The 25678-nt window shown below is 36.1% G+C and overlaps 2 protein-coding genes across 3 annotated transcripts; one reads left to right on the top strand and one right to left on the bottom strand.

Annotated features, from left to right (window-relative positions):
- Positions 1-257: 257 nt before the first annotated feature.
- Positions 258-8184, top strand: LOC113397569 (muskelin). Its single transcript, XM_026635987.2, has 14 exons — positions 258-452; positions 718-930; positions 1015-1216; positions 3013-3205; positions 3665-3840; positions 3993-4113; positions 4239-4465; positions 4538-4701; positions 4799-4937; positions 5015-5203; positions 5591-5749; positions 5825-6064; positions 6175-6339; positions 6624-8184. Exons 1-14 carry the CDS (start codon positions 373-375, stop codon positions 6849-6851), a joined length of 2496 nt encoding a protein of 831 aa, XP_026491772.1. The 5' UTR covers positions 258-372; the 3' UTR covers positions 6852-8184.
- Positions 8185-8858: 674 nt separating this feature from the next.
- On the bottom strand, positions 8859-21951 carry LOC113396704 (protein bicaudal D). 2 transcript variants are annotated; one of them, XM_026634756.2, is made up of 12 exons: positions 21571-21951; positions 21070-21210; positions 14795-15019; positions 14408-14645; positions 14086-14243; positions 13828-13971; positions 13493-13739; positions 13274-13414; positions 13013-13192; positions 11825-12082; positions 11559-11725; positions 8859-11480 (listed from the first exon to the last, which is right to left on the bottom strand). In XM_026634756.2, the coding sequence occupies exons 1-12, from the start codon at positions 21784-21786 to the stop codon at positions 11406-11408; spliced, it is 2190 nt and encodes a 729-aa protein (XP_026490541.1). In that variant the 5' UTR covers positions 21787-21951; the 3' UTR covers positions 8859-11405. The 2 variants fall into 2 exon arrangements, with proteins under 2 accessions (XP_026490541.1, XP_026490551.1); XM_026634766.2 differs by lacking the exons at positions 21070-21210; positions 21571-21951 and adding an exon at positions 18353-18813.
- Positions 21952-25678: the final 3727 nt, after the last annotated feature.

The raw sequence follows: 25678 nt of genomic DNA, 5'->3' as shown, positions 1-25678 counted from the left end.
ATAGATCTTTCAATGCAATTACTTAAAAACCTGCCATCTTTTAAGAAGTCAAACAAACAATGAGTTGCTTAGGTAGATCCTAATTTTAAATTTTATCTATAATAATGTTTTATTAATATACTTTTAGTTTCCTTCGCGATATTTTTATTAAGAAAACATTACATTTTAATAAATACCAATGCCTAACCATCGTCTACCATGTCATTCTTAAAATTTTGTTATTGAATATCAATATATTTTGTCTATGTTTAATCATTAAAGTGAAATGTCACAAATGTCATCTCGTCTGTTTCGAGATAGAGGTGTATTTTCTTAATTCCGGTTCAATTTGTGACTTTTTTAAATAAACTATTTACACTTACCTTTCACAAAATGGATGATCAATATGAAAGTGTTAAATTGTGTTACACAATACACAAATACTCAAGTTACTCTGCCAATTATTTACCAGAGTAAGTGCTATATTACGTAAATAAATAAAAAAAAAAACAAAAATTCCGGCTAAAAATGTTTTAAAATATTATATTTTACTAAAATAATAACTAAATATTTGAAGTGATTCGTGAATATAATATAATGTTGTGTAGTATAAACATGCTACAATTGTAGTTATCATAGCACAAAATCTAAATATAAGATGCAATATAATATGTGCTGCAACTTAGATATACTTACATTGGATTGTAGTTATAAAGTGAAGTTTTTAAACATTTTCAGAAACATCATGAAAAATAATCCCTCTGATCAGTTGTCCAGGTGGTTTACAGATAGTTCAACACCTTGTCAATATATTATGCTTAAATTACAAACCCCATGTATAGTGGAGACAATAAAGTTTGGTAAATATATAAAAGCTCATGTCAGTGATCTGAAGAAATTTCAAATATTAGGTGGCACTGATGAAAATCATCTGTCAATATTGTTAACAGGGTAGGTGAAGTGAAGAGAAACTGATATAAATAAAGAATGTCTAAATCAATATAAATTTTACAAATTATTATTACGTTTTTTTAGAGGTTTGAAAAACGATAGTCTAGATGAAACATTCAGGTTACGACACCGAACATCAGAAGGACTTTATTTACCAGTTAGATACATAAAAATTGTACCTCTTCAGTCATGGGGCCCAGCATATAATTACACCATATGGTATGTTGAATTGCAAGGCAAAAATCATGAGACCTTAATCAACTCGGCTATGGACACAATTGATTTGGTATGTATAAAATTGATCATGACTATCATAGTAACTTATATTTACCTTTACTTGAGTTACTATAAGTCCAAATCTACATAACTTAGTTTTAAATATTTAAAAACTAGCTATTACCCAAGGCTTTGCTCGCGTAGAATATGAATATATTTACAAATTAACTTAAAATATTACATAAATTTAAGACCTCTTTGTATACCACATTGTTGTGTATTTCAGCCCTTTGGGTAGAATATCCAGAAACTCTTAAAAGCTAATCAACTAATTTTTAATCGGTAGCCAAAAAATAAAATTTCATGCTACTAACTTTAAAAATGTCGGACTTCCAAACTAACCTGTATACGAAATGTCAACCCCTATTAACCCCTTAGACGTAGAATATCTAGAAACACTTAAATACGTATTTAATCATTTTTAATCAGTATCCCAAAAATAGAGTTTTATAATTTTAGCTTAAAAAATGTCGACTTCCATAAAAACTTTCAACCCTTATTTCACCACCTTAGTGGTAGAATATCAAAGATAACATACATAATCAGCCTGTAAATTTCCCACTGCTGGGCTAAGGCCTCCTCTCCCGTTGAGGAGAAGGTATGGAGCATATTCCACCACGCTGCTCCAATGCGGGTTGGTGGAATACACATGTGGCAGAATTTCGTTGAAATTAGACACATGTAGGTTTCCTCACGATGTTTTCCTTATCCATCTAACCACTGGGCCATCTCTGCTCAAAAAACACTTAAATATGTATTTACTCATTTTTAATCAGTATCTCAAAAATTAAGTTTTAAGTTTTTAACTTAAAAAATGACTGTCTCCCATAAAAACTTTCAACCCTTATTTAACCCCCTTAGGGGTAGATTATCTAGAAACACTTAAATATGTATCTACTCATTTTTGATCAGTATCCCAAAAATAAAGTTTCATGTTTCTATCTTAAAAATGTCGGATTTCAATACAAACTTTCAACCCTTATTTCACCCCCGTAGGGGTAGAATACGCAGAAACACTTAAATAAGTATCTACTTCTTTTTAATAAGTATCCCAAAAAGAAAGTATCATGTTTCTATTTTAAAAAATGATGGACTTCCATACAAACGTTCAACCCCTATTTCACCCCTTGTGAAGGTGTAGAATTTCCAAAATTCGGGTGTCATGATATGTTAGTTTATAAGTATACAGACTAAAATATAAGTTTTATGCTTCTAGTCCTAAAAATGACAGTACTTTCAACAACTTACAACGTTTCATCCCCCTTTTCAACCCCTTATAGCACTTATTCCAAATAAAAAGTAGCCTATGTCCTTTCTCAGGCTCTAGACTATTTGTGTACCAAATTTCATTTAAATCGGTCCGGTAGTTTTGACGTGAAAGCGAGGCAGACAGACAGACAGACAGACAGAGTTACTTTTGCATTTATATTATAGTATGGATTTCTTAACATTTTGTTAAATGTTATTGCATATAAAAATAATTGTAATATTATCCGGACCCTTGCTCAGATCGTTGTTGAATAATTTTTAACATTAAATATTTATCAGATATTGAAAATGAATTGATATTGTGTAATATTTTAGATAATATATATATGGATAATATTTTATAGTCTCTTATGGTACATTAATTTCGTATAACATTTCAAACATAGGAACTGTTTTAAGTATATAAAATATTTATATATATATTTATTTGCAGCTATAAATAATTTATAAAGAGAGTAAAAAAATACAATGTTTCCATGACATTATGATTTTGTAAATGTTACTTGAAAAATGTATACATTTTTCTTATTGTTATAGCGCAAAGAAGAAGAAGCTGTTCGAATACTTTTGAAACATTTACGTCGAAGGCGCTACAAGGATGCATTTGAAGCTCTATCGAGGGAGAGTGGAGTGCAGTTGGAAGGTCCAGTCCAGACACGACTGTGGAACGCACTCGTCGAGAATGGCGACTATAAACTTGCTGAAAAAATATTTGATGAAGCTGCTGATGGTAAGGAAAAATATATGAAAATTTCGTCTACATAGTACATAATGTATTTCTAAAGTTACTAGCACTAGCTATCTAAGAGTGTTAATAAATAAATGTATACTGGTGCATTTTCAGTGGGATTTGTTTTTCTAATATTAACATATTTGACAATAGACCCACAAGATTTGCAAATGAGAAAATTCCCTATCTCATAGCCTAATCAGTGCCCCATGAATTAGTTTACTATATACTACATAAAGAAGTCACTTTTTTTGGTTGACATAAAGATTTTAATCCATTAGATGCACATTTTTAAAGTGCGGGTTTGCACAATTTATTTTATTAGATTATTATTTACTAAGAAATTGAAAATATTTAAAATAAATTGAGTTAAAATATTCATGAATGTTAAAATTTTTTTTTAAACATCGACCGGCTCGAGTTCACGAGGGACGAATAATTAGACTAAGTTATCTACAGAGGGCGAGTTGGACTGGTACATGTCGTGGCAGCCGTACACTCCGGAGTGGAGGCAGCTGTGCGGCTGCTCGGCGGCGATGGAGGAGCAGCTGTGCTGCGACGCGAACGCGGCGCACGCTCGCACGCGCTCCGCCGACCTGCCGTGCGCCGACCGCGAGCCCCGGCCTGACGCACCGGTTAGTTGACGCGTTATTTAGAAAAATACTATAACAAAATAGTATTTTCTATTGTTGGCGTGCGGCTATTTTCACATAAGACGTTTCTTAAAAAAAAAAATAGTTATTACATACAAGTAAGCTAACGAATAGACGACCTTGGTTGTGCACAGGAGGCGGGCGCGGGCGGCGCCGACGCGGCGGAGGCGTGCTGCGCGGCGTGCGCGGGCGGCGCGTGCTGCGGCCGGCCCGGCCCGCGCGGCGGACACCAGCTCGTCGTCGACCCCAACTCTGGTATTTCATATCTTCGATTCATCTTATATCGAGTCTTAGGAGATGTATTAGGACTAAACTGTGTTAACTGCCAGTAAGATTAAGTTAGTATCTGTACTCATGTAAACATTTGTTTTTCATTATAGGCACACTGTATTTATTCGGCGGATGGAATGGTACAGAGGATCTGGACGACTTATGGAGCTTTGACACGAAAGCGGAGCGATGGACTCTCCTGTGTCGGCACAGCGGCATGGTCAACGGACCTTCTCCTCGCTCCTGCCACAAAATGGTTTTCGACCCCGTCCACGAACGATTATATACCCTTGGACGATATTTAGATAACGCGCAGAGAATTCCGTGTAATATGAATGTAAGTTTTAAATGATCACCAGATGATGATTGAAACGAATGGTGGAATTTACACATGCATGCTCTATCCCAGAGTGACCTGTACATGTACGACGTGTCGAGCGGCGAGTGGTCGCTGGTGAGCGGCGACACGGCGGCGGAGGGCGGCCCGCGACTCGTGTTCGACCACCAGATGTGTATCGACCCCGACACGCAGACCATCTACGTGTTCGGCGGTCGCGTGCTGCCCGCCAACACGTGAGTCCCTCACTCTCAACATTGTCTACTTTTATGATTGTTCACGATCGACGGATCTATCGCCATATATCAACACGTGGTATTATTATTCTGTTAGAGAGGAGTTGGCATGTCCGCAGTACTCGGGTCTATACGCGTACTACATCGCGCGCAATACCTGGGAGCTCCTCCTAGCGGACAAGCACGACCTGCACGCGCCGCAGCCGCGCGTGTCGCACTCCATGTTGTTCCACCCGGTAAAGACGCGACTACTCCTTGGACGCACGCACCGCCCGAGTAACACTCGAGTCCTCACACGAACGGTCCGGCTCAGGTGCAGCGGCGCCTGTACATGTTCGCGGGGCAGCGCAACAAGGAGCAGCTGGTGGACCTGTGGTGGTGGGAGTGCGGCACCAACGTGGCGCACGCCGTGTGCCGCGCGCCCGCCCGCGCGCCGCCGCCGCAGGGCTTCACGCAGCGCGCCACGCTCGACCCCGACGCCGACGAGATACACGTGCTCTCGGTGCGCACCCGCTCATTATTTGTAGCCGGAATTATATGTTTTTTGACTGCATCGGTCTAGAGGATAGATCCAAGGCCACAGATGCAGAGAGGTTCGAACCCCAGGCCGGAACTATCAAAGATTGTTTAATTTTTTGCTCCAAAATTCTCAGTAGCAGCCCGAATTCTTTAAATTGGTGTATACTCTTCCGTGCCTGGAGAGATGTGACCGATCTAACATTTGAATTCAAACTCAAGTCGTTTTGTATCGCGATTTGGATAATAAAAATTATTTTTTAAATTAACGTATTTGTTTGGACCGGATTACAGTTTAGCAATAAAAAATAGTTAATTTATACAAAAAAAAAAATCATTGTAAATATATAGAAAAAATATTACTGTCTAACAGGGTATGAGCAAAGAAAAGGACAAGCGCGTGTATAATACGCTGTGGATATTTTCACTGCGACGACTCACGTGGACGTGCGTGTATCGCAATGAGAGCGTAGCGCCCAACGAGCCGCGGCCGCGCTTCGCGCACCAACTCGTGTACGATCCCGTGAGGAAGGTGGGTGTAGCACGGGCATCCGTCCATATCTCCCGGCGAGAGCTCCTCCGATAACCGTAAGGGCGACCGGCACAGATGCACTACCTGTTCGGCGGCAACCCGGGCACGGCGGGCAGCCCGCGCCTGCGGCTGGGCGACCTGTGGGCGCTGCGCCTGCGCCGCGCGAGCCCCCAGCGCGTGCGCGGGCGCGCGCGGGCGGCGCTGCGCGAGGCGCGCTTCCGCGAGCTGGCGGCCGCGCCCTGCGGCGCCGTGGCCGCGCTGCACTACCTGCGCAACGACCTGTGCGCCGCCACCGACCACTCCGACCCGAGCCAGGTCTGGTGATAGTGCCCTTTCGCCGCCAGTGCAGTACATTTTTCGACGAATTATTTATATTTGCATCCCCATTAATGTCTTTTTATGTCGACGACTTGTTACAATTTCAGGTAGCACATTTCCAGAAGTTAGCGACGATTTTATTCAGTGGCACCGAACCTCCCGACGTCAGAGCCGTGTCGTTGAATGCGCGTCGGGAGCGAACACTGATGCGCCGACGCGCTGCGCTGCACCGGAGCGCGCACTGCGGAGACTTGGCGCAGGCACTCGCTGCGGTTAGCTATTGTAGATCGTTGCATACGCTCTCATGTGGTTAAATCTGAACACCAGACGTGAGATCGTGGGTTTAAAACCGAAACTTAAGTTCTAGATGACAAGAAATTAATAAAGTAACCGATTTCGATATTTTAATGTCTAACAGGGTATGAGCAAAGAAAAGGACAAGCGCGTGTATAATACGCTGTGGTTATTTATCGATTGTGAACTAAGTGATTAGCATTCATTGATTGGGTAGGTTTCGAATAGCCTCGGTATATATTGAGCTCATGTTACCCTAAAGGTTCTCGGCTCAGAAGACACTCTGCTCGAGCCCACTCAGCCGTTCGAGGAGACGTCGTCGCCCACGCCCGACACGTGGGACGCGGGCGAGCACGAGGACGACGACCCCGACAGCGCCGAGCGCGACACCCGCGCCGCGCGCGTGCAGCTCTACGACCAGCTGTGCCGCTACTTCCGCCCCTCCACGGCGCCGCCCGGCGCGGACATCACCGACTTAGTTAAAATGTAAGAACGATCGACTCCACTTCGAAAGAAAAAATGATTCAGCCTCATGAGTTCGAATTAAAAATTAGAGAAACCGGATGAATTCGAACTTACAGATCATGTTTTTCGAAAAATTATTTATTTATATAAAAACGCCGATTTTTAGTGTAAAATAGTATTTAAAACTGATAGTAATTACGAAAAGTAAATAATATATTCGTATAACGTGGATGTTTTCTTGTATTTTCAAAGCATGAAACAATTTAAATTTATAAATAAGCTCTCTTAAAGTGTTAGTAAAATATACAAAATTCTCTAGTTAACTGGAACGTTTAATTATTTAAAAGAGTCTTTACTATGTAATTGCTATAAAGCAGTATTTTTTAAAACTATATAAAATACACATCAATAAAAGTTACTTGTACGATTAAAGCACGAAAGATATAAACGTTTAGCAGTAATTATTTATAATTTTAGGTATGATTTGTTCACGACTTTTGTTTTGTTCAGATTTATCTAAAGTCACAATTTTCGTAAGCACTCACCTGTATAGATAATATCATCTTTAAGGACTCTTTAGATAATAATGATGTCCCTTATAGCCTATTCCAATCGTAGAAGGGGTAAAGATAAACATACCTTAGGTTCAGATATTCCATGCGATTTTCGCATAGCTTTGCGATATTATACACTATATACAGTTCTTGAATAATATATCTTTATTTGTATCTAAAGTTCCGATACCAAATTCGCCGTCAATCATGCCATTTTCTCTCGATTCCATAATAAATACCATAGATTACTCAAGATCTCGACCAATGACATCGCGACAATCCACTGTCTAAGTTTTTAATTTGTTTGCTCCTCCTGTTTTTAGAATAGGCTATATATAACCAGTCAATATTATTACTTGAATCAATGAGTATTCTTTATTAACTTTATAGTATATTACTAATTGTAAATATTATGTAATCGATTATAAGACTTATTAAATTTTAGAGGCATAAATTTGCATTTAAATTTGACAAACTAATTATAAATAATTAACTGTCCTATTTATACAACTCTTGAAAATGCTAAGTGATATGTACTATTTAATCAATTTATTCATAAAAAGTAAAATTATAAGCATAACATACTCAAGTGAGGGACGCTAGTAAGTACTTCGAATGAATTAAAAAAAACCCTAATGTTTATTTTGTATATAAAACAATGTAAGGAAACTTTATTTAATTTTTTACCGACTGTGATAAAAACATAGTCATCAAACATAACGAGGTAGTTGTATTGTGTCGTGTTACACATGCTGTGTATTTATTTTAAGCATTTATTGATTAAAACTATTAATGATTTAATAATTTATTATTTATAGTACCCTGATGTGCATTTTGTTATTTACAATACGGTGACAGTAAGTCAGTATAGAACTGTTAGTATGTCTCTAATTGTTAATTGATGGTTACATTAATAGCCTCAGTTAATAATATTATTATATTTACTTGGTGGTAGGGCTTTGTGCAAGCCTGTCTGGGTAACCACCTAGTGATCAAATATTCTACCGCAAACAGCAGTACTCAGTTATGTTGTGTTCCGGTTTGAAGGGTGTGTGAGCCAGGGTAACCACAGGCACAAGGGATATAACATCTTAGTTCCCAAGGTTGGTGGAGCATTGGTGACATTTCTTACAGCGCCATTGTCTATGGGCGATGGTGACTACTTACCATCTGTATTCCGCAGCAGTGAGATTCTGTAAGAAATCACTTCACACACTTAAAAAACTTCAGATTTTCACATAAAGGAACTCTTCCAAGTGATTTAAAAAATTAACGAGGAATTAAATTAAAATAAAAAAAAATTGATTCATACAAGTCATAAAAAAACAATAGATACTGAAATGGAATTGTATAATCATTTTAATATTATGTTTATTTTCTTTAAAAAAATCGTTAAAGAAAACGAACTGCATGGTAACTGCTAAACATGAGCCTTATTCGTATTATTCGGCTTTTCGGTTTATAGAAATAAAAGTCAATTTTAAATATATCATTTAATATTTTCATACTTGATTCATATCAGTCATTGCGACAACACGGCGTGCCTTATTTTGAAAATAATTCCGCTCTGTCATGATATGTTCCCCAGGCTGACGTGATCGATTTAATGTGGAGTCAACAAGCAATATACATTACAACAATGTTTAACAATATTGAAGCTCACTGCTATGTTCCCGATGACAAAGACATGTAATCTGATGTTGGATTACTAAAACATTTATAAAGGAACTAACGTGGCCATCTTGTAAAGAAAACGTTAACAAAATTATATCGAATAGCAAACACCGAGGTGAACCATCAAACTGTGCAATCTCCGAGGCGTCGCCGATACACGTTTAACAGATAAATCAATCGATGACAGTAGCAGTGGGAACAATCATGCCTCGAATCGTCGAACACGATCGTGTTGCAATGCATAAATAAAGTAGCAGGCAATTCATATACTTCTCATATTTAAATAATAAAAAGTTATTTTTTTTCTCTATGATATAAAATAATATCTATGCCTAAGCAAAATAAACGATCTAAAGTGTTACATAAACAGTATAAAGAAAATAATATTTGGTTAATCGCTCATTAATACCACCACCGGCGAGGGCAGCAGACATGCGCCGGTGAGCGCGGCAACAACTAACAATACATGACAATAAATAAGTGTAAAAATCATGATGTCAAGAGTGTATCAGATAAATAAAGTAAATAACAACGTCAAAAAACAAGTAGATACTGAAAAAGACCCATAATGGACGCAAGATAGTTCATACAGGATATGATGCTTATACAACCCATGGCGCTGTATCTCGAATACAACGACGGCGCTCGAGAGGCCGACCCGCGCCTCCCGCGGGGCGGCCTCTCCGGGCGGAAGTAACATTGACTAGATACGAACAATACATACAAAATGTCTGCTGCTAAGCTACGAAGAAAATAATACTTGGAAAAAATATTATGCGCTATATCTATACATATCGGTAAATCCACCTTTAAGTACAAGAAGAATGATCTAAGATAAAAGCTAGCCAATTCATTATACTAATTATAAAAACAATAAATGCAAGGCAATGGTCCTCGCGGTGCGAGCGCCGGATACCCGAGCGACTCGCATATTTCGCGCTACGCAAATAAATTACGCTATATGAGTTAATATTGCAAACGATTCACTACATTTTAACAAATTTTCGATATAATCTAATAAGTATAATATGAAGGTTAATGTATTCGTCTAATCTACACCTAAACCGGTAAAAATACCTACGAGGGCGAGCGCCCGCACTACCTGGAACGGTCGAACTAGCCTAAGTCCCGGACACTACTGAGAGAAACGACTACGTCATCGACCGGTTTCACACATCAACACGGGAAGCCGCGAACATCACATCCGATAAAATAAACGATTCATAGTAAAATTTTCAACAGTATCATGTAAATTTTGTCTTAATAATAAGAAAACCGGTCCGCCCTGAGCAAACCTTTGAGCAAGTTAGGAACGTTCTCGAATCGTGTGGGAGCCGTCACCGCGTGGGCAGCGTGGGCCGCGTGGGCCGCGTGGGCCGCGTGGGCGGACCGGCCGTGGACAGGATTGGACGGTGTGCGCCGAGCGTCGCTCGCGATCTCATCCCGGCGTCGCGACGGCGGCAACGTTACGTTAACGAAACAAACGCGGAAACACTACAATATAACTAGAACGATGGACGAAAGTAGTCGGCGGAGGGCCACAACAACGCAACGAACGTATCAACTAGAGAACAGATTACATAGTCTTTTTGCGCACACAATGGATGGACACGTGAATTTTTTTATATATTTTTTATCCTTGGACGTTCTAAACAATCGTATCGAGTAAAGGATACTATATTTACATATATGCCGAATCTCCAGATTCCATATTAAATATGTATATAATACAAAATAACTGCACGGTCACCTCTTCCCGTTTAACGATCGACGTAATCGATAAATAGTAAAATCTGCCTCTGACAGGGACGCGCCGCAGCGGCGCGCCGCATAACGGGATAAAATTCATTCGCGTAATAAAATACACCAACGCTATTACAAAAATACGAATCGACATCGACAATCGAAGGTGCAAAATATATAGGGAGCAATACAGTATCAAAATATACGTTTGGGAAGTGACAACGCATATAAATAGAGATCGCAAGATTCACAAACACCGATCGCCTCCGAAGCCGCAGTCGCGGGCGGGCGGCGCGGCGGGGCGGGGCGGGGCGCGTCTTGCACAGTTTGACGGTTCGGTGGCGCCGCGCCGCCCGCCCGGCGGTCGATAACATTCCATTTTATAAAACGTACAAACGATCAATTTAGTCCTAAAACGACGATTATAAAAAGTTCACTAGTCGAGCGTCGGCTCGTAAACTATAAATTCGTTTGCCATCCTCGGGGGACGGGAGCGGACGGCGCTCGTACGCTCACGGCGCGAGGGGGTGCGGCGAGCGGGGCGCCGGGCGGTGCGCCAGCAGCGCGCGCAGCGCCGCCGCCGCCGCCTTCAGCGCCCGCACCAGCCGCTAGAAGTCTCGGCCCCGCGCGCGCGCGCCGCCGCCCGCCTTGGGCACGCGGCGCGTGCGCATCTCGCGGTCCACCTGCGGGAGAGGCGGGAGAGGCGGGTGAGTCTCGGCCGGCGTGCGAGGTGAGCTCGAGTAGCGAGAGTGAGAGCGTACCTCCAGTTCCTCGAGGCGTTGCGTGAGCGAAAGTTTTTGTTGCACGGCGAGACGCAACAGCTGGTTGAGAGTCTTCTTCTCCTCCTCGGCGCTGGATAGAGCCTGCGTGAGTTCGTCGACCTGCGTGACGTACTCCTCGCATCTCGCCGCGAACATAGCACGCAAACCTATATATGTCGATGTAAGTTTTTTTAATTACCAAATGACTTTTACAAACGAAACGTGATGCTGGGTCGGGATATGATTCCAAAATTTAGAGCACTAACTTGAGAAGGTGGCAGCGTCTTCTTTGAGCAGCCGTAGCTCGTTGCGCAGTTTGAGCATAGTCTCGGTGACGATAGTCTTCTCGGTCTCGTACTTGGACTTGAGGTTGGCGAGCGCCACCTCGGCGGTGTTCTTGTTGGATTTGAGCACGGTACGCAGGGTGGCGATCTGTTCGCGCTTGGTGGACAGCAAGGACTTGAGCTTGATGACTTGCTCCTGCAGCTCCGCCAACTCCGCGCCACGCTCCTCCGCCTCCATCACTGACACAGGGAAAAGACCATCAATATTAAATTCTCACTTATTAAAATATATGATGATGAATTAATAACATTGTTACTACTAGACAAAATATACTTTAACTAAAAAAACCGGAGAAAGTAATTTATTATATTATCTTACTTATCTTTTCTATCTATCTTAATTATCGTTCAGTCTACTTCTAAATTACTAATAAATTTGAATCTATGTACTAACTACTAACAATATGTTTGATCATAATGCGGTAATAGTTAGGAATACTCAACATTTCATATTACATATTGTAACATAAGAATTCCTGCCACAAAACTCGCTCTTAACGATTCTCTCACGTTAAACAGATTTCTAGAGTTCCTCTTACATGGAGTCATATTATTTTTCTTAATATAAAAACTCTTTCCGTGTAATAACATCGCATGCTTCCATACTAAATGCAAATTAATATCACATCTTAATGTATTCGATTTTCGTGCAAAACTAAATGAAGAATTTTTAGACATATTTTGATATGGTATGTTGGATTTGGAATCGGGAAAGTGGGGCGTAGTTTTGTAGTAGTTTGGTTCTGTTTTTGGATTATTTCTACAATAATTACTCCCAGTGTTGATTTCACTATTATAATTTCGTCTGCAAATGCTTTCAAAGTAATGGGTTATTTCTTTAACCGACCTACCCGTGCATAATATGTCATTTTTATTTATTTCTTTTTGCGGAGATTTAAAATGAACGTAGGAATTGTTTAATTTTTTTTTCTCGTTCGACTTCTGTATATCGAACCTTTCTTTTGCTTCCTTCGCATGATTATAAAATAAAATTTCTGGTTTCAAAACGGAACAGGAAAGAGTGATTTCTGAAAATGATATTATTTTAAGACGCTTGGAAGGTTGTGTAAATATAAATATTTATCGGGTGCACGGAAACGATCTGCATACTTGGCTGGTGACGGTGGCGCGAGTCCAGCGCGGTGTCGAGCGCGGCGCGCAGGTGCGTGAGTTGGTCCAGCAGCGTGTCGGCCGAGCGCGCCACCAGCCCCGCCGCGCGCAGCCCCTCCAGCTCGCCCGCCGCCAGCGCCAGCGCCTCGTCGTCGATGCCGCGGCCCTCGCCGCCCGCGCCTGCAATCCAAGGAACGGGACAAATTTATATCTGACGGTCAGAACGATCGGTGTAAAACATATGGATGGATGTGGTCTCACCGTCCGTCTGTCCCGCGTGCTCGAGCAGCACCCGCTCGGGCTGTGTGCCGTTGACGGCGCACACGTGGTGGTACAGCGCCGCTAGCGTCTCCGCCGCCGAGGCGAGTGCCGGCGCCGCCGACGACAGGGCTCTACCGGCACCTGGGGAATGAGATTTATAGGCTTAACAGATTGGCCGACGAAAAAATCGACTCCGTGGACCAACGAACGAGTACACACCTCCGGCCAGCGTGCGCAGCAGGTCGGCGTCGGCCTGCAGCGCCGCGCAGCGCAGCTCCGCGTCAGCCACGCGGTCGCTGAGCTGCGCCAGGTGCGCGCGCTGCAGCGCGGCGGGCGAGCCGTCGGGCGGCGCGTCCAGCTCTCGCAGAGCAGCCAGCAGTGCGCCCAGCTCTCCGCCCGACACGCGCCACCACGTCAGCCACTTGGCCGCGCGCGATGCCACGCCGCCCTCCGCCTTGTCGTCCTCCTGCGTCGCGACATGTCCGATATCATCGTTCATTTGATATTCGATATGAACTCATGAAGTGCGCCGATGTGCGCCGGCGAGCACGTACCAGCGGCGCGCAGTCCCCGTGCAGCGCGTGCAGGGCGGCGACGCGGGACGACACGCGCGTGAGGCCGGCGCGCAGCACTCCGGCCGCGGCGCTCTCGGTCTCCGCGGTCGATTGCGCCGTGCGGAGCGAGCTCGATAATTGCGACTGCAAATTGATGATCATTATACGCGTAAAATTGCAGCACAAAAAATAGTTTACCTCGGTCTTTTTGGAAGCGAGTATTCGTTTAACAGTCAGTAGAACATAAATTAGACTTACGTTTTCGTTGTGCGCTTGTTCGAGCTGCTTCTCGAGCCGCGAAATCTCATGCAAATGCACCTCGGAGAAGAGATCTGCGTGATGGTCGGCGGCGCTGAGGTCTCCGGCACCGGACGCGCCCGCCTCGCCGTCGTCGTCTGCGCCTTCTTCTGGCATACCTGAACAGTGGGAACATATCGCATGACCGTAGCTCGACCAAACAACGTATTGTGGTAATGCATATATAATGAGAAGTAGATTTTACTATTCTTTATATTCATAAAGTATATGCACAGATATTTATAAAGATGAACTCAATATAATGTTTTACTTGAATACCCACCTCGTATACTGTACGCCAAGTTAGTAATATTGAATTGCGCTTCTCTACTGATATGCGCATCTAATTCCTTCTTCGCCGCGAACTTAGCTTCTCGCTCGGCTTGTAGCGCTTCCAGCGCCTCCGCCAGCTGTCTCTCAGCAATACGCCGAAGCGCTGCGGTCTCATCAGCAGCGGCACGCGCAATTTCTGCCTCTTCACGCAGTTGTCGCACCTCATGTTTAAGCCCTTCAAATTCCACCTGGTAAATATTATGGCGTATATTTTTAGAGGGACTCGTTCGTTAAATGTTCAATATGTCGAATATATTATATATTGTTGTACATCTTAACAATCCACTTATAGCACGAGTATACAAATTTGTCCAATTATGAAAGACTGTATTCTTACCTGTGAGGACCGTAACGCTGAGACCTGCTTTTGTAAAGATATATTCTCGTCTTCTAAATCCCCTATGTCAAGCAGTAGACGTTGCTCCCTTTGTCTCGCTTCCCTGAGCTCAGCTCGTAGAGCAGCTCTTTCCGACTCTCGTGTCGCTTTGTCTGCGCCGAGCTCTGAACTCTCCGCTAGGAGACGATCGCGTTCGCTGACCACCCTTTCTAGTTCGTGTCGTAACTACAATAAAATACACCTATGGTTAATCAATTTAATATATACTAAAATGTTTAACATGTTCATAAAGTGCAATCATTCACCAACCTCTAATTAAAGATTATCAAAAATTATCGGATGTGTTCTATGTTAATTTATTTTTAAACTTACGAAAGATCTATGTCTATTTTATTATAATATCAAAAGGATACAATTTCACGGGATATCTGAATTAAAAGTACACGTTATAAGATTGTTGCTAAAAATACATAAAAAACATATGTATATATAATGATATATTTATTATAAAGAGGGTTTGTATTTCAGTATCATTATTTGTATTAAAATGTAGAAAGAAATGTTTGTAGAAAAAGACTTATTAGGAATTTATAGGCGTATCTAGACGGGTCATTTAGGTTAAATGGATATTCGGTAGCACTTAGTTGATTGGTGTCTAAAACAGGCGACACTATATAGGTGTGGTGGATGACGTCATCGCACGAAGTTAGACGGTTTTTTACATGACAAAGGTAAGCTTTAAATTAGATTATAATGTTGATTGCCAATATATATAAATACCTAATATCCAATTATATAAGATGTTAATTTAATTTTAGAAAATCAATTTTCTTTCAATTGTTTTATATTTCAATAAGGAATTATATTATAAAAATATTAGTATAATAAGTTTATATGGGTATTGTACTGTGGAAGTATAATAAATACTCGGGTTACGACGCGACGTCGTTGACTCACTGACCCTATTCAATGACAGAGCTATTGATATTTGCGCCCTAGATTTGTCGATTGATAAAACTATAGAAATTAAATTCCATTGTGCATAATTCAATATAAGATTTAGCATTTTAAAGATTTTAAAATATTAAGTATTACCTGAAATATTTCTGTTTCGAATTTGTAGGTAATTCGTCTATTCCGTGAGTTAAGTGCACTTTTGTGTCTTACGTATGGGTAAATAGTATTTAAACATACCGTTTTAGAAAAACAGTTAATTTAGTCTTAAATTAAAAAAAAAAATTAAAATATAAAACAAATCAGCCTAAGAGATTCTACGACTGTAACTATTACAGAAATCAAAGATCTTATTTAAAATATAAATTTAATTTATAAATAACAGCCGCAATTTTACCATCTCATAGTAATTTTTTTATTTCGAATTTAAAAGTATTTTAAAAATTGAAAAAAGATGTCGTCGCTTATTCTGCAGACTCATTCATACATCGCCAGTCGCTAGTTATTTACCCATTTATTTAGTGAAGCAGGGAGAAAATTACATGAGATAAATATTGTAATGCCCTTGGGAATGCTATTACTGGTGGATACTAAATGGTTTAAAGCTTGAATGATGAATTTGATTAAAAAAATTGTCAGTTGTTACCACACGTATTGGTAAAGGACGTCCTTGTCATTAATATATCCATATAAAATAGTTATCAAACCATTTTTAAAAATAATTATTTATACGGAGGCTTTTTTTATTTATATATTTTTTATTAAAATATAAAGTTAATAGGTTACCCGAAACGAGAAATGGTCCATTGTAAGTCCGAAAAATGATTTTCAATCTTAATTCACAAAAATCGTTTTCTAACGGTTGACATTAATTTAAAAACAATTGAAAGAAAAGTGACTGGTACAAATCAAGACTACCTTCAACTTTACATTTAGAAATACCTAAATTTCTGAACGATCCTTATTTATCAACAGGAACTGAAGTTTGAAAGAAAAAAAAAAGAAATTTAATTAGCTATATAATTATTATAGTTTGGATACATTGTGTAATGTAAACATATATTTTTTATTTCCAAAAAAAAGTAAAATATATTTCTTTAAGTCATGTGGTTGCATTTTTAAAAATATCTCAATACAAACAATAATTGTTTATTTAAATTTATAATTATTAAACTTTATTCAGCTTTTGATTTTTAAATTAATATAGACTTTTTTTTAAATACAGTTAAATGGCCAAGCCTTACGAAACTTACGAAGTTATATTTAGAAATATTTTATATTACCAGAAACCTCTCAAAGTGAGCGTATTGTTTGGCTAATATCTTTATCTTCCTTAACAATAGATAAGACATTCTTTTGGGATTTAATCTTGATATGTTTATAATTAACTTTCGTAAATGAATAAACTTGACTTATATTTCGAAAACAAATTATCCTAAAAAATAAAGATTAAAATTATAATTGTCTACGAATTAAAGAAATTTAAAAGGCTCAATAATGTTAAAACTAACATTATTTATTCAACGATGAAAGGAAGGATTAAGAAGGGGCGAAACAGAAATATCTTAATTCGGTCTTAAGTGATTCAGTAAATGTTGAGGGGCGTTAAATTATTCGACCAGTATATGATGTCTACGAACTTATGAACGAATGTGAGTCAGTTGCAAACAATTGTTTGAAGCTGAAGATGATAAAAAAAATGGCCGAATTTTTCATTGCCTCGTCTATTAACGTCTCTTATAATTGCTAATTAGAAATAAACGTCAATTACTTGCAATGATTGGGATCGTATAAATAAACGTTATATCCTTATACTTTTAACTCAAATTGCGCAAAAACTATGAATAAAAAATATTTCGTTAAAAGTTTGTGACGAATTTACGTGACAACGTTTATTAAGTATTTGTATTTTCATAAATGTATATATATATATTAAAGAATAGATATTTAAACAAAAATATATATAAATCTCGTGTCAAAAATGAATAAATTTCTTTTGTATTAATAAAACACGTAAACAAAGACGGGCAATAAATAATATTTTTAATGAACTGTCCAATTATACGACTTCCAGACACGGCATCATTACTATAACTAATAAATACATTTTACCGGAAAATGTGCAAAAAATCTGCACGAATTTGATGATTAATCTCACTGGACTAAATAATTCAGTAGGAAATTCACGAAACTAACAGCATGCAGATAAACGATTCCCGAGACATGTTCCGCAGAGATTGACTATTCAAATTTAATGAATCCAGGGACCGAGCTCAGACATGATCTCGTTTGAAATGATGTGATGTTTGCTACGCCCACAAATTCTTAACATCGTTTTGCAAATTAAACACTGCATGCATGATAGGTATTGCAAGTTTAAATAGTAACTTATATTACTGAAAAAAATATATATTTAAATAGTAGTATAAAACTATAATTGGAGCTAACATCTAAAACTGGCTTACCGCCAAAAACCAATATCAACAATATTCCATTATCTATGTAAACACCGACAGCGACTTGAAATACGAGACAAAGTCTGACAGGACACTGTCGCAAGACACTAGATAGATTAACAATACACATATAATACACACACAATACCTCTTCACCTTCACTCATTTTCGATGAATGACTATTGCATTCCACAATTGCACTGTTTATTGTAATCGCAAACGCGCCTGGCACTTGTACAATAAGTTCCGCATAATTCAGTAAACACTTCCACTACATCGTGTAGTCATGCAGTTTAAAAATCTAACACCATTGAGTGGTAGAGAACATGTGAATCAAGGCCGGGAAAATAAAAGTATATTTCTGGATCGGTGTTATGGATTAACGGGTGCGCTTACGCCATTCGCGGCATTACATCACGCCCGATAGGGGTCTTTTTCGTTTGTTCAAATATTGTGACTGTAACACTGATAACTAAGTGACTAATCACCGATTTTTAAATGTACGACGCTTCGATGAAGGTTTTTTAATTTTAATTAAAACAATCTTAAACGAAACAGCTTTTCAGTGTTCTCGAAACGACGTCCCGCATATACTGAACGAGGGTCCGGCGATGATTCACATCAATTGCTCTCATTTTGATTAGGCAGAACGTAGGCATATTTCGTCAGATGTGTCTGGGGTTATAGTGCATTAATAAGATAATGGTGCTCTGCATAATCTCTTTAATGGGCAACACATTCACCCTCCGTTTCAAATCGGAAAGCTTGTTGCGCTTACGCATACTATTATTTTTGTTTCCAGCATGTCCTGTTTTTAATGACAATGAATATGACGCTACGTCTCTATTTTAAGCTCGACTGAAAACTAAAAAACGAATACTATCGCGCAAGCTATAACATCATCGATATTTCGTAAAATACTTCCAATGTGCGCACCTTTATCAACGATATGTTTTTTAAGTTTCAAAGACACACAAGTACCTACTTATATTTTATTTTTACTATCTTTAAAAATAAAGTATACAGTGAAAAACACATTATTTTATTAAATCTGCTTATAAAATAAAAACTATATAAAATTCATGGAACAATCGTCACCATAAACATAGAATACCAAATGTGTTGTATTAATGAAGTGCGACACTGAATTTAAAACAGCTGGCTCTAATTTGAAAGTAAAAGTAGAGATTTTATTATATTGTAATATTATTTCAATTGCAAATCAACTTGCATTTGATGCATAGATTTATAATTGTGTTTCATCCTTTACATAAATTGAGAACAATTTAAAGGAAGTTAGTAACTTTTGTGAGATCGGATGAAAGAAATAAAATAAGTAAATGTAAAATAAAGTAATAGTTTAGTATAACATCTCTTTAAATGATTAAAGACACAAAATATGTATTACTATTTGTAGTTTAGGAAGCAATTTCAGAAATTGTATATATAATAATATCAACTGATTATAATGTATTTATATGATTCTATGGCAAGAATTTTCGTTTTCTTATTAGCAATCATTTACTTTAAAAATAAATGAAATTTTAATTGTTGAGAAAGCCATGCGAGACCATAAGATAAGGACCATACAATCACATTCATAATAACTATATTAAGACCACAATGAGGCTGTGTTTCTGTATCATTTACTTTTACGTAGTTTTTCAATTTAATTTACTTAACAATACTGAAATGGTCCAATGGCTAGAAAAAGTGAATATTTAATGAGAGTTTTAACTATGGGCAAGCAACATTGAGCTTTCCAGTGCTTAATTTCTGTGTATAAATCAGAATATTTCAATGTAGAAATTAATAATTCTAATTAAATAGAAATTTGCAAAAGGCAGGTGAAATCATACGACGTGTGAACAGTGCTACAGGCTGATACTTCATTTAAAATTAACAAAAGACTATTTGGATACTTATTTCTTATCCTTTTATAAGACTACAATGGTTTTATTATAAAATATTCTCTACATATTACGTAGATAATTTTTATTAGTATAATAATATTTACATATTGTTATTTTACTTAACATATTCTAATTATATATTGTAATACTCCCACAAAAAATGATGAACAATAATTGATTTCAATATACATGCAAAACTTATATTTCAGGATACAAGTATATTATATTATGAATACATTTAATTTACTTCTTAAAAACTTCTATTAAATGATTGGGTATAATTAAACTAATTGCTTTATTCTCTCTATTTGTCTCTCAATAAAAAGATGGGAAGCCATTATAGAGTATTTAAATTGTTCTAATAAGAACTGTTTAAATTTTTAAACTTTTTAATAACTTCTAAATGAGTAACAATAGATTCGTTTCATTCAAAATTAACAAAAATCTTAAATTTTATCAACACAATTTATATTCGTTATTAATTAACATAAGTTACATGATTTCATAATATTGCTGCAAAAATAAAACTACTAACTCAACGGAGTTTGTAGGTATAATTTTTATCGTATGTATTTTGATAAATTAAATTTGTTATACACATGCATAAAAACATTTTGTATGGAAAAAGTACATAGCCTATCAATTAGTTTATTACAAAAAAGAGAATGGTGTGCATAAAAAGAACATTAGTCATAATAAATTTCCTATTAAAAATTTAAATCAAAGTTAATTTATGCAAATTTCGAATATATAATCTGAATATATAGTTTAAAATTTAAATAACGGCATACACTTCTTTTACATGCCATAAGTAATTCATATTTTTCAATAGAAAGAATTTATGTAATTATTATTATATATACATATATATATATTTTAAGATAGCTACAAACCAATTCAGTTGGTATTAATCACCCACATATATAATGAAAACAAATTTAAAGCATGTTACCTGTTTTGATTCCCCTTCAAGTTCGATAATTTGTAGTGTCAGGGAACTTTCCATTGCTGCTGATTCATTGAGAAGTGCATTTTCCTGTTCTATTCCACTCTGTGTTGTCACTTTTTGGGTTGTGTCAAGTTTCATTAATGCCTGTAAGGAAACCACATTGTATATTGGCAATAATATTCTTAGCAATATATAGTTTAAGTAAAACAGTTATTATATTAAGACATATATTGAAGTAAGACTTTACATATAAGGTGAAAATGTAAAATGTAAATGAGAATTATATTAAAATCGCTAGTTTCATTTGTTTAATATAGTACAAAGTTTTATAGGCAATATGTTTTAACCTAATGATCTTTAATAAGTTTCCAAGCATATATTTAAAAAGTAGATCATCTGATGAACATGAGGTGTTAAAAATACAATTTAAAGTTACCGTTTGCACGTTAATGTGGCCATTAAGGCATGAAAAGTGAAAATATTACGGTATGTAGGCCATCTAACCTCCTGCGTGATCTCCAGATCGTGCTTTGTGTTCTCGTATAAACTCTCTAGCTCGTCGCATCGTAGCTGAAGGGAACTCTTTTCCTCCAGCAGCACCAGGCCGAGTTGCGCCGATTGTATCTTCTCACTGCTGGCTTGGTCCAGTTCCCGACTCAACCTCTCGATCTCCGCCTTTAGCTCGGAGATCGATAAGTCATTTTGTGCCGTTCCTGCCATCTTAGGACAGTTTTACGGCTTTTACTTTAAAACTTCATAAACAAAGTAAATAATCTCAGAAAAACAACGTTAAAACGTGTAAAATCAATGTTTCTACATTCTCTCAACAAAAGTATAACGTCTTGACAGTTCAGTCGTTTCTGTGATTTTTTTTAGCTCATGACTGATTGTAAATTTGTTTTAAAATTGGATTCAAGTCTTTTTGCTTACATTTTTTCATACAGTAAGTTCCATAATATTTAATTATAAAAAAAATAGTAGTTTACATTTTTGTTTTGGTTCGTTTATATTTAAAAAAAAATCATTATTTAATTAAACAACTTTATAGTATATGGTTGGTTATTGGATATATTTTTTTAGTATAATATATCGCTGATTATTATTTATTTGAACGAGGCAGCACCGTAGCGAACTATAATATATTCACTATGGTTTCTATTATATTTTTTAGTAATATATTATTAAAAAGGGTTGCCAACTATACAGGGTTATTGGTAATTCGACGTATTCCCGTTAGGTGATAGAGGTGATTATTTGCGATAATTTTAACCCCCGTATGCATAATGCAAAAGTGAACCATTTTTGAGTAATCACGTTTTTTCGATTTTTTAAAAATAAGTCAAAAATGCAACTTCAAAAATTTATTTAAAAAAAAGTATCAATTAAAATCTATTTTTTTCTTCTGATTTATAAAAACAAATAAACACTGGTTATTTGTCAGTATTAAAACAATAATAATCGGTCCAAATTTAAAAATGCGAGACGGAAAAAGATATTATTTCAATTTTTTTTTTTAATTTTTTTCCACAAAAATGCCTTAAAAACAAAAAAAATCATTAGAACTTGTCCTGCAGATTATTTTAAAAACATTACCGTTTTATCAGCTCTCCAAAAATGTATAACAACTAGGATCTTATTTCAAAACAACCGAAATAAAATGACCACAAAGGACGGTGGTGGAACGGTGGTGGTGGTTAAATTTAATACCGGCTGTATTGCCACACCATATTCCCATATTTATGGGTATAAGTATTTACTTATCAAATCCTTACACACATCTTTCGTATTATAAAATACTATACTCAGATAAAATGTAGTCATACGTATGATAAGAAAACAATAATAACTAAAATAAAACAATAGCAATCTTCGAATTTTATAGTGCCTAAAAGTCTCACAAAATCAGTTTGACAGTGTTTTTAGGAGGCTGTATCATTTCCCATAAATTCATGACCGCTTCTTATCCGATACAATAGTAGAGATGTTTTAGACATTACACTCTTGAATCAAAATTGTACAGAAAAGAAGCTTTGGACTATTTTGGAACTGAGTGGATAAACGCAGTATCTAAATTGTGAAAAACGACACAGATTAAAAAAGTAGACTACTATGTGTGTATGCAGTACTGTACTTTTGCCAATAGAGCCGATGAGTTGTGTGACTCATCGGCTCAATTGGCAAAATTTCTCAATTAAAATGAGGAAATGTTTACTGGTACGACAAAGGCCTTGCTTACCAGTGATATTCCAAAAGATCACAATAAATATCATACGCAGAACCAGAGATGTGCTTTCGAGGGATGGGATAGTTATCAATTAATTTAATATTAGAAATCTCAAATACAAAATTCCATTTATTTAATAACATCAATTGACTAACTTAATATATTATCGCTTACAAAATTATTTGCAATTTATTTTTTATATTTAATAGATAAATATTATTTTAATCGTATTTTATCATATAACATCAAAAACTTGTTAAAACAGAAATGATTATTATATTATTCAGATTTAGCGTAATGAGAACACCGAGGAAAAGGTTGGCTTTCTAATAAAAAAAATGTTTCAAATACAATTAAATTGGTTGATATGCAACTACTACAAAAAATCGGATTGTAATATTGCCAAAACTACAAAACTATATAAATTATTCAAGCAATTTGTAACATTATTATAGCACCTGTTAATATATATAGTGACGGTTTGAAGTATTTAATAATATTCACAACTTTAATTGACAATGCTGAAAATTTAAACATTAGATTTAAAAGTATTATTATATTATTGCTACAATTATTAGTTAATTTTGGAATGTATGATAATCATGAATAAACTCAAAATCAGACTTCATTGCATTAAAGTACTATTATTTACAAAAAAGAAAGAATACAATGCTTAGACTACAAAACCAATTAGAGGACGAAGTATTCAATTACATACTTCTACGATGTGTAACTACTATTAAAATTAGTTAGGGCCCTATATGTTGATTTAAAAGTATTAATTCATTGTTTCTTTTTTAATACAAATTACGTCACTTGTCTTTTAAAGTTGTCAATGGTGTTACCATCTTGAATCCAAAGATACAATTACAAAAACCTTTGTTGAGCCTGTTTACAGGTGTGTAAGATTCCTAAAACGAAATATACAAAACTTGATAGAATACCTGCCTAATCTTTTATTTATTAGTATATAATATTATGAAAGACAACTGTTAGTGATCGTTAATTTATGTGAAATATTTTTATAACCTATGATAAAGTTTGACTTAAAAAATATTCTCTTCATGTTCTTTTGTAGTTTAGCTGTTTCAACTTAGGACTATATCTATTGTGTACTTAAATAACATAGCTAATTCATTATAATTCATCATATAATTAATCTTATTAATCATTGTTTACAGTTTGCTGTTTTTTTTAGTTATCATTTTAATGCATTAAAACTAAAATTATTGCTGTATACGATTTTCACGTACGATCTCTTGCACTATCAGTTGAGATATGATAGAATGTGCTCCTATTATATATATAGATAATAACTTTATTGTTTAATATATAATAACTAAATAGTTATGGTCACTGTATGAATATAATTTTTATATTATTTGTACTAAATTAGACTAATACATAATTACAATTTAAACTGACACTATAGACATTTGTAATAGTATGTTCTGTTTCGGAACTTGGCACCAAAATGGCGGGAAATAATTTCGGTGAGTTGAAAATAAATTAGATTAAAATAATGAGCATAAATAGTTCTATAATCTATGGGTAAAACTGTAAATTTATATATTATATATATATGTACGAAAATTAATATCTGAGCAAAGATTAATTTGAATAGACGTTTAAAAACATGATTGCATTTATTTACCATAAATCTTATTAAGAAGTAGCAATTAAATGTTGAGTAAATCCACTAAATTATTTTTTAATAATCTTCTTAAATAAGGACGTACATTTAAATTTAAGATGAATTAATTATTTCTGATATCTTACTAAAATAAAAACAAATCGATATAAAATACAATTTCCGAATGATAACCCTAATAAAATCTTTAAGTTCAGTTATAGGTAAAGACAATAGTCGAGATATGTTCTATATCTTTTTATGACTTTTCAACATCATTTGAATACAAACAGTTATAAAAAATACTAAGCAAATACAAACATTTTTTGACAATTACCTTTAAAAATTTTATATTCAAAAATGTGAAATTAAAAATTTCAAGACATAATCACCAACAGGCTGTTTTTTTTATTTAAGGTATTATCCGAGCACATATATTAAAATTTTGTATTATTATAAAGTAAAGTAGATTATTTAATGCTCTATTTAACAGAATATTATTTATTTAAGATAAATGTAATAATATCAGCCGGGAAGACAATTCGAATTTCATTAAATTATTATTATAATATCGATTTTACCTACTTAAAAATACTTATATTAATTGCAATTAAATTTTATTATTAATAATTATTATCAATAAGTACATTCCTATTTAATCATAATAATAACATCATAGAAAATGTTAATAAATTATATTTATATTAATATGTATGAGAATTATTAATTTATATTAAAATTATTAACAGTAATTAGAA

The sequence above is a fragment of the Vanessa tameamea genome, chromosome 18 (genome assembly GCF_037043105.1).
Source record: "Vanessa tameamea isolate UH-Manoa-2023 chromosome 18, ilVanTame1 primary haplotype, whole genome shotgun sequence".
NCBI lineage: Eukaryota > Metazoa > Arthropoda > Insecta > Lepidoptera > Nymphalidae > Vanessa > Vanessa tameamea.
The sequence above is the reverse complement of the archived record's forward strand: the minus strand, read 5'-3'. Positions and strand labels throughout refer to the sequence as shown.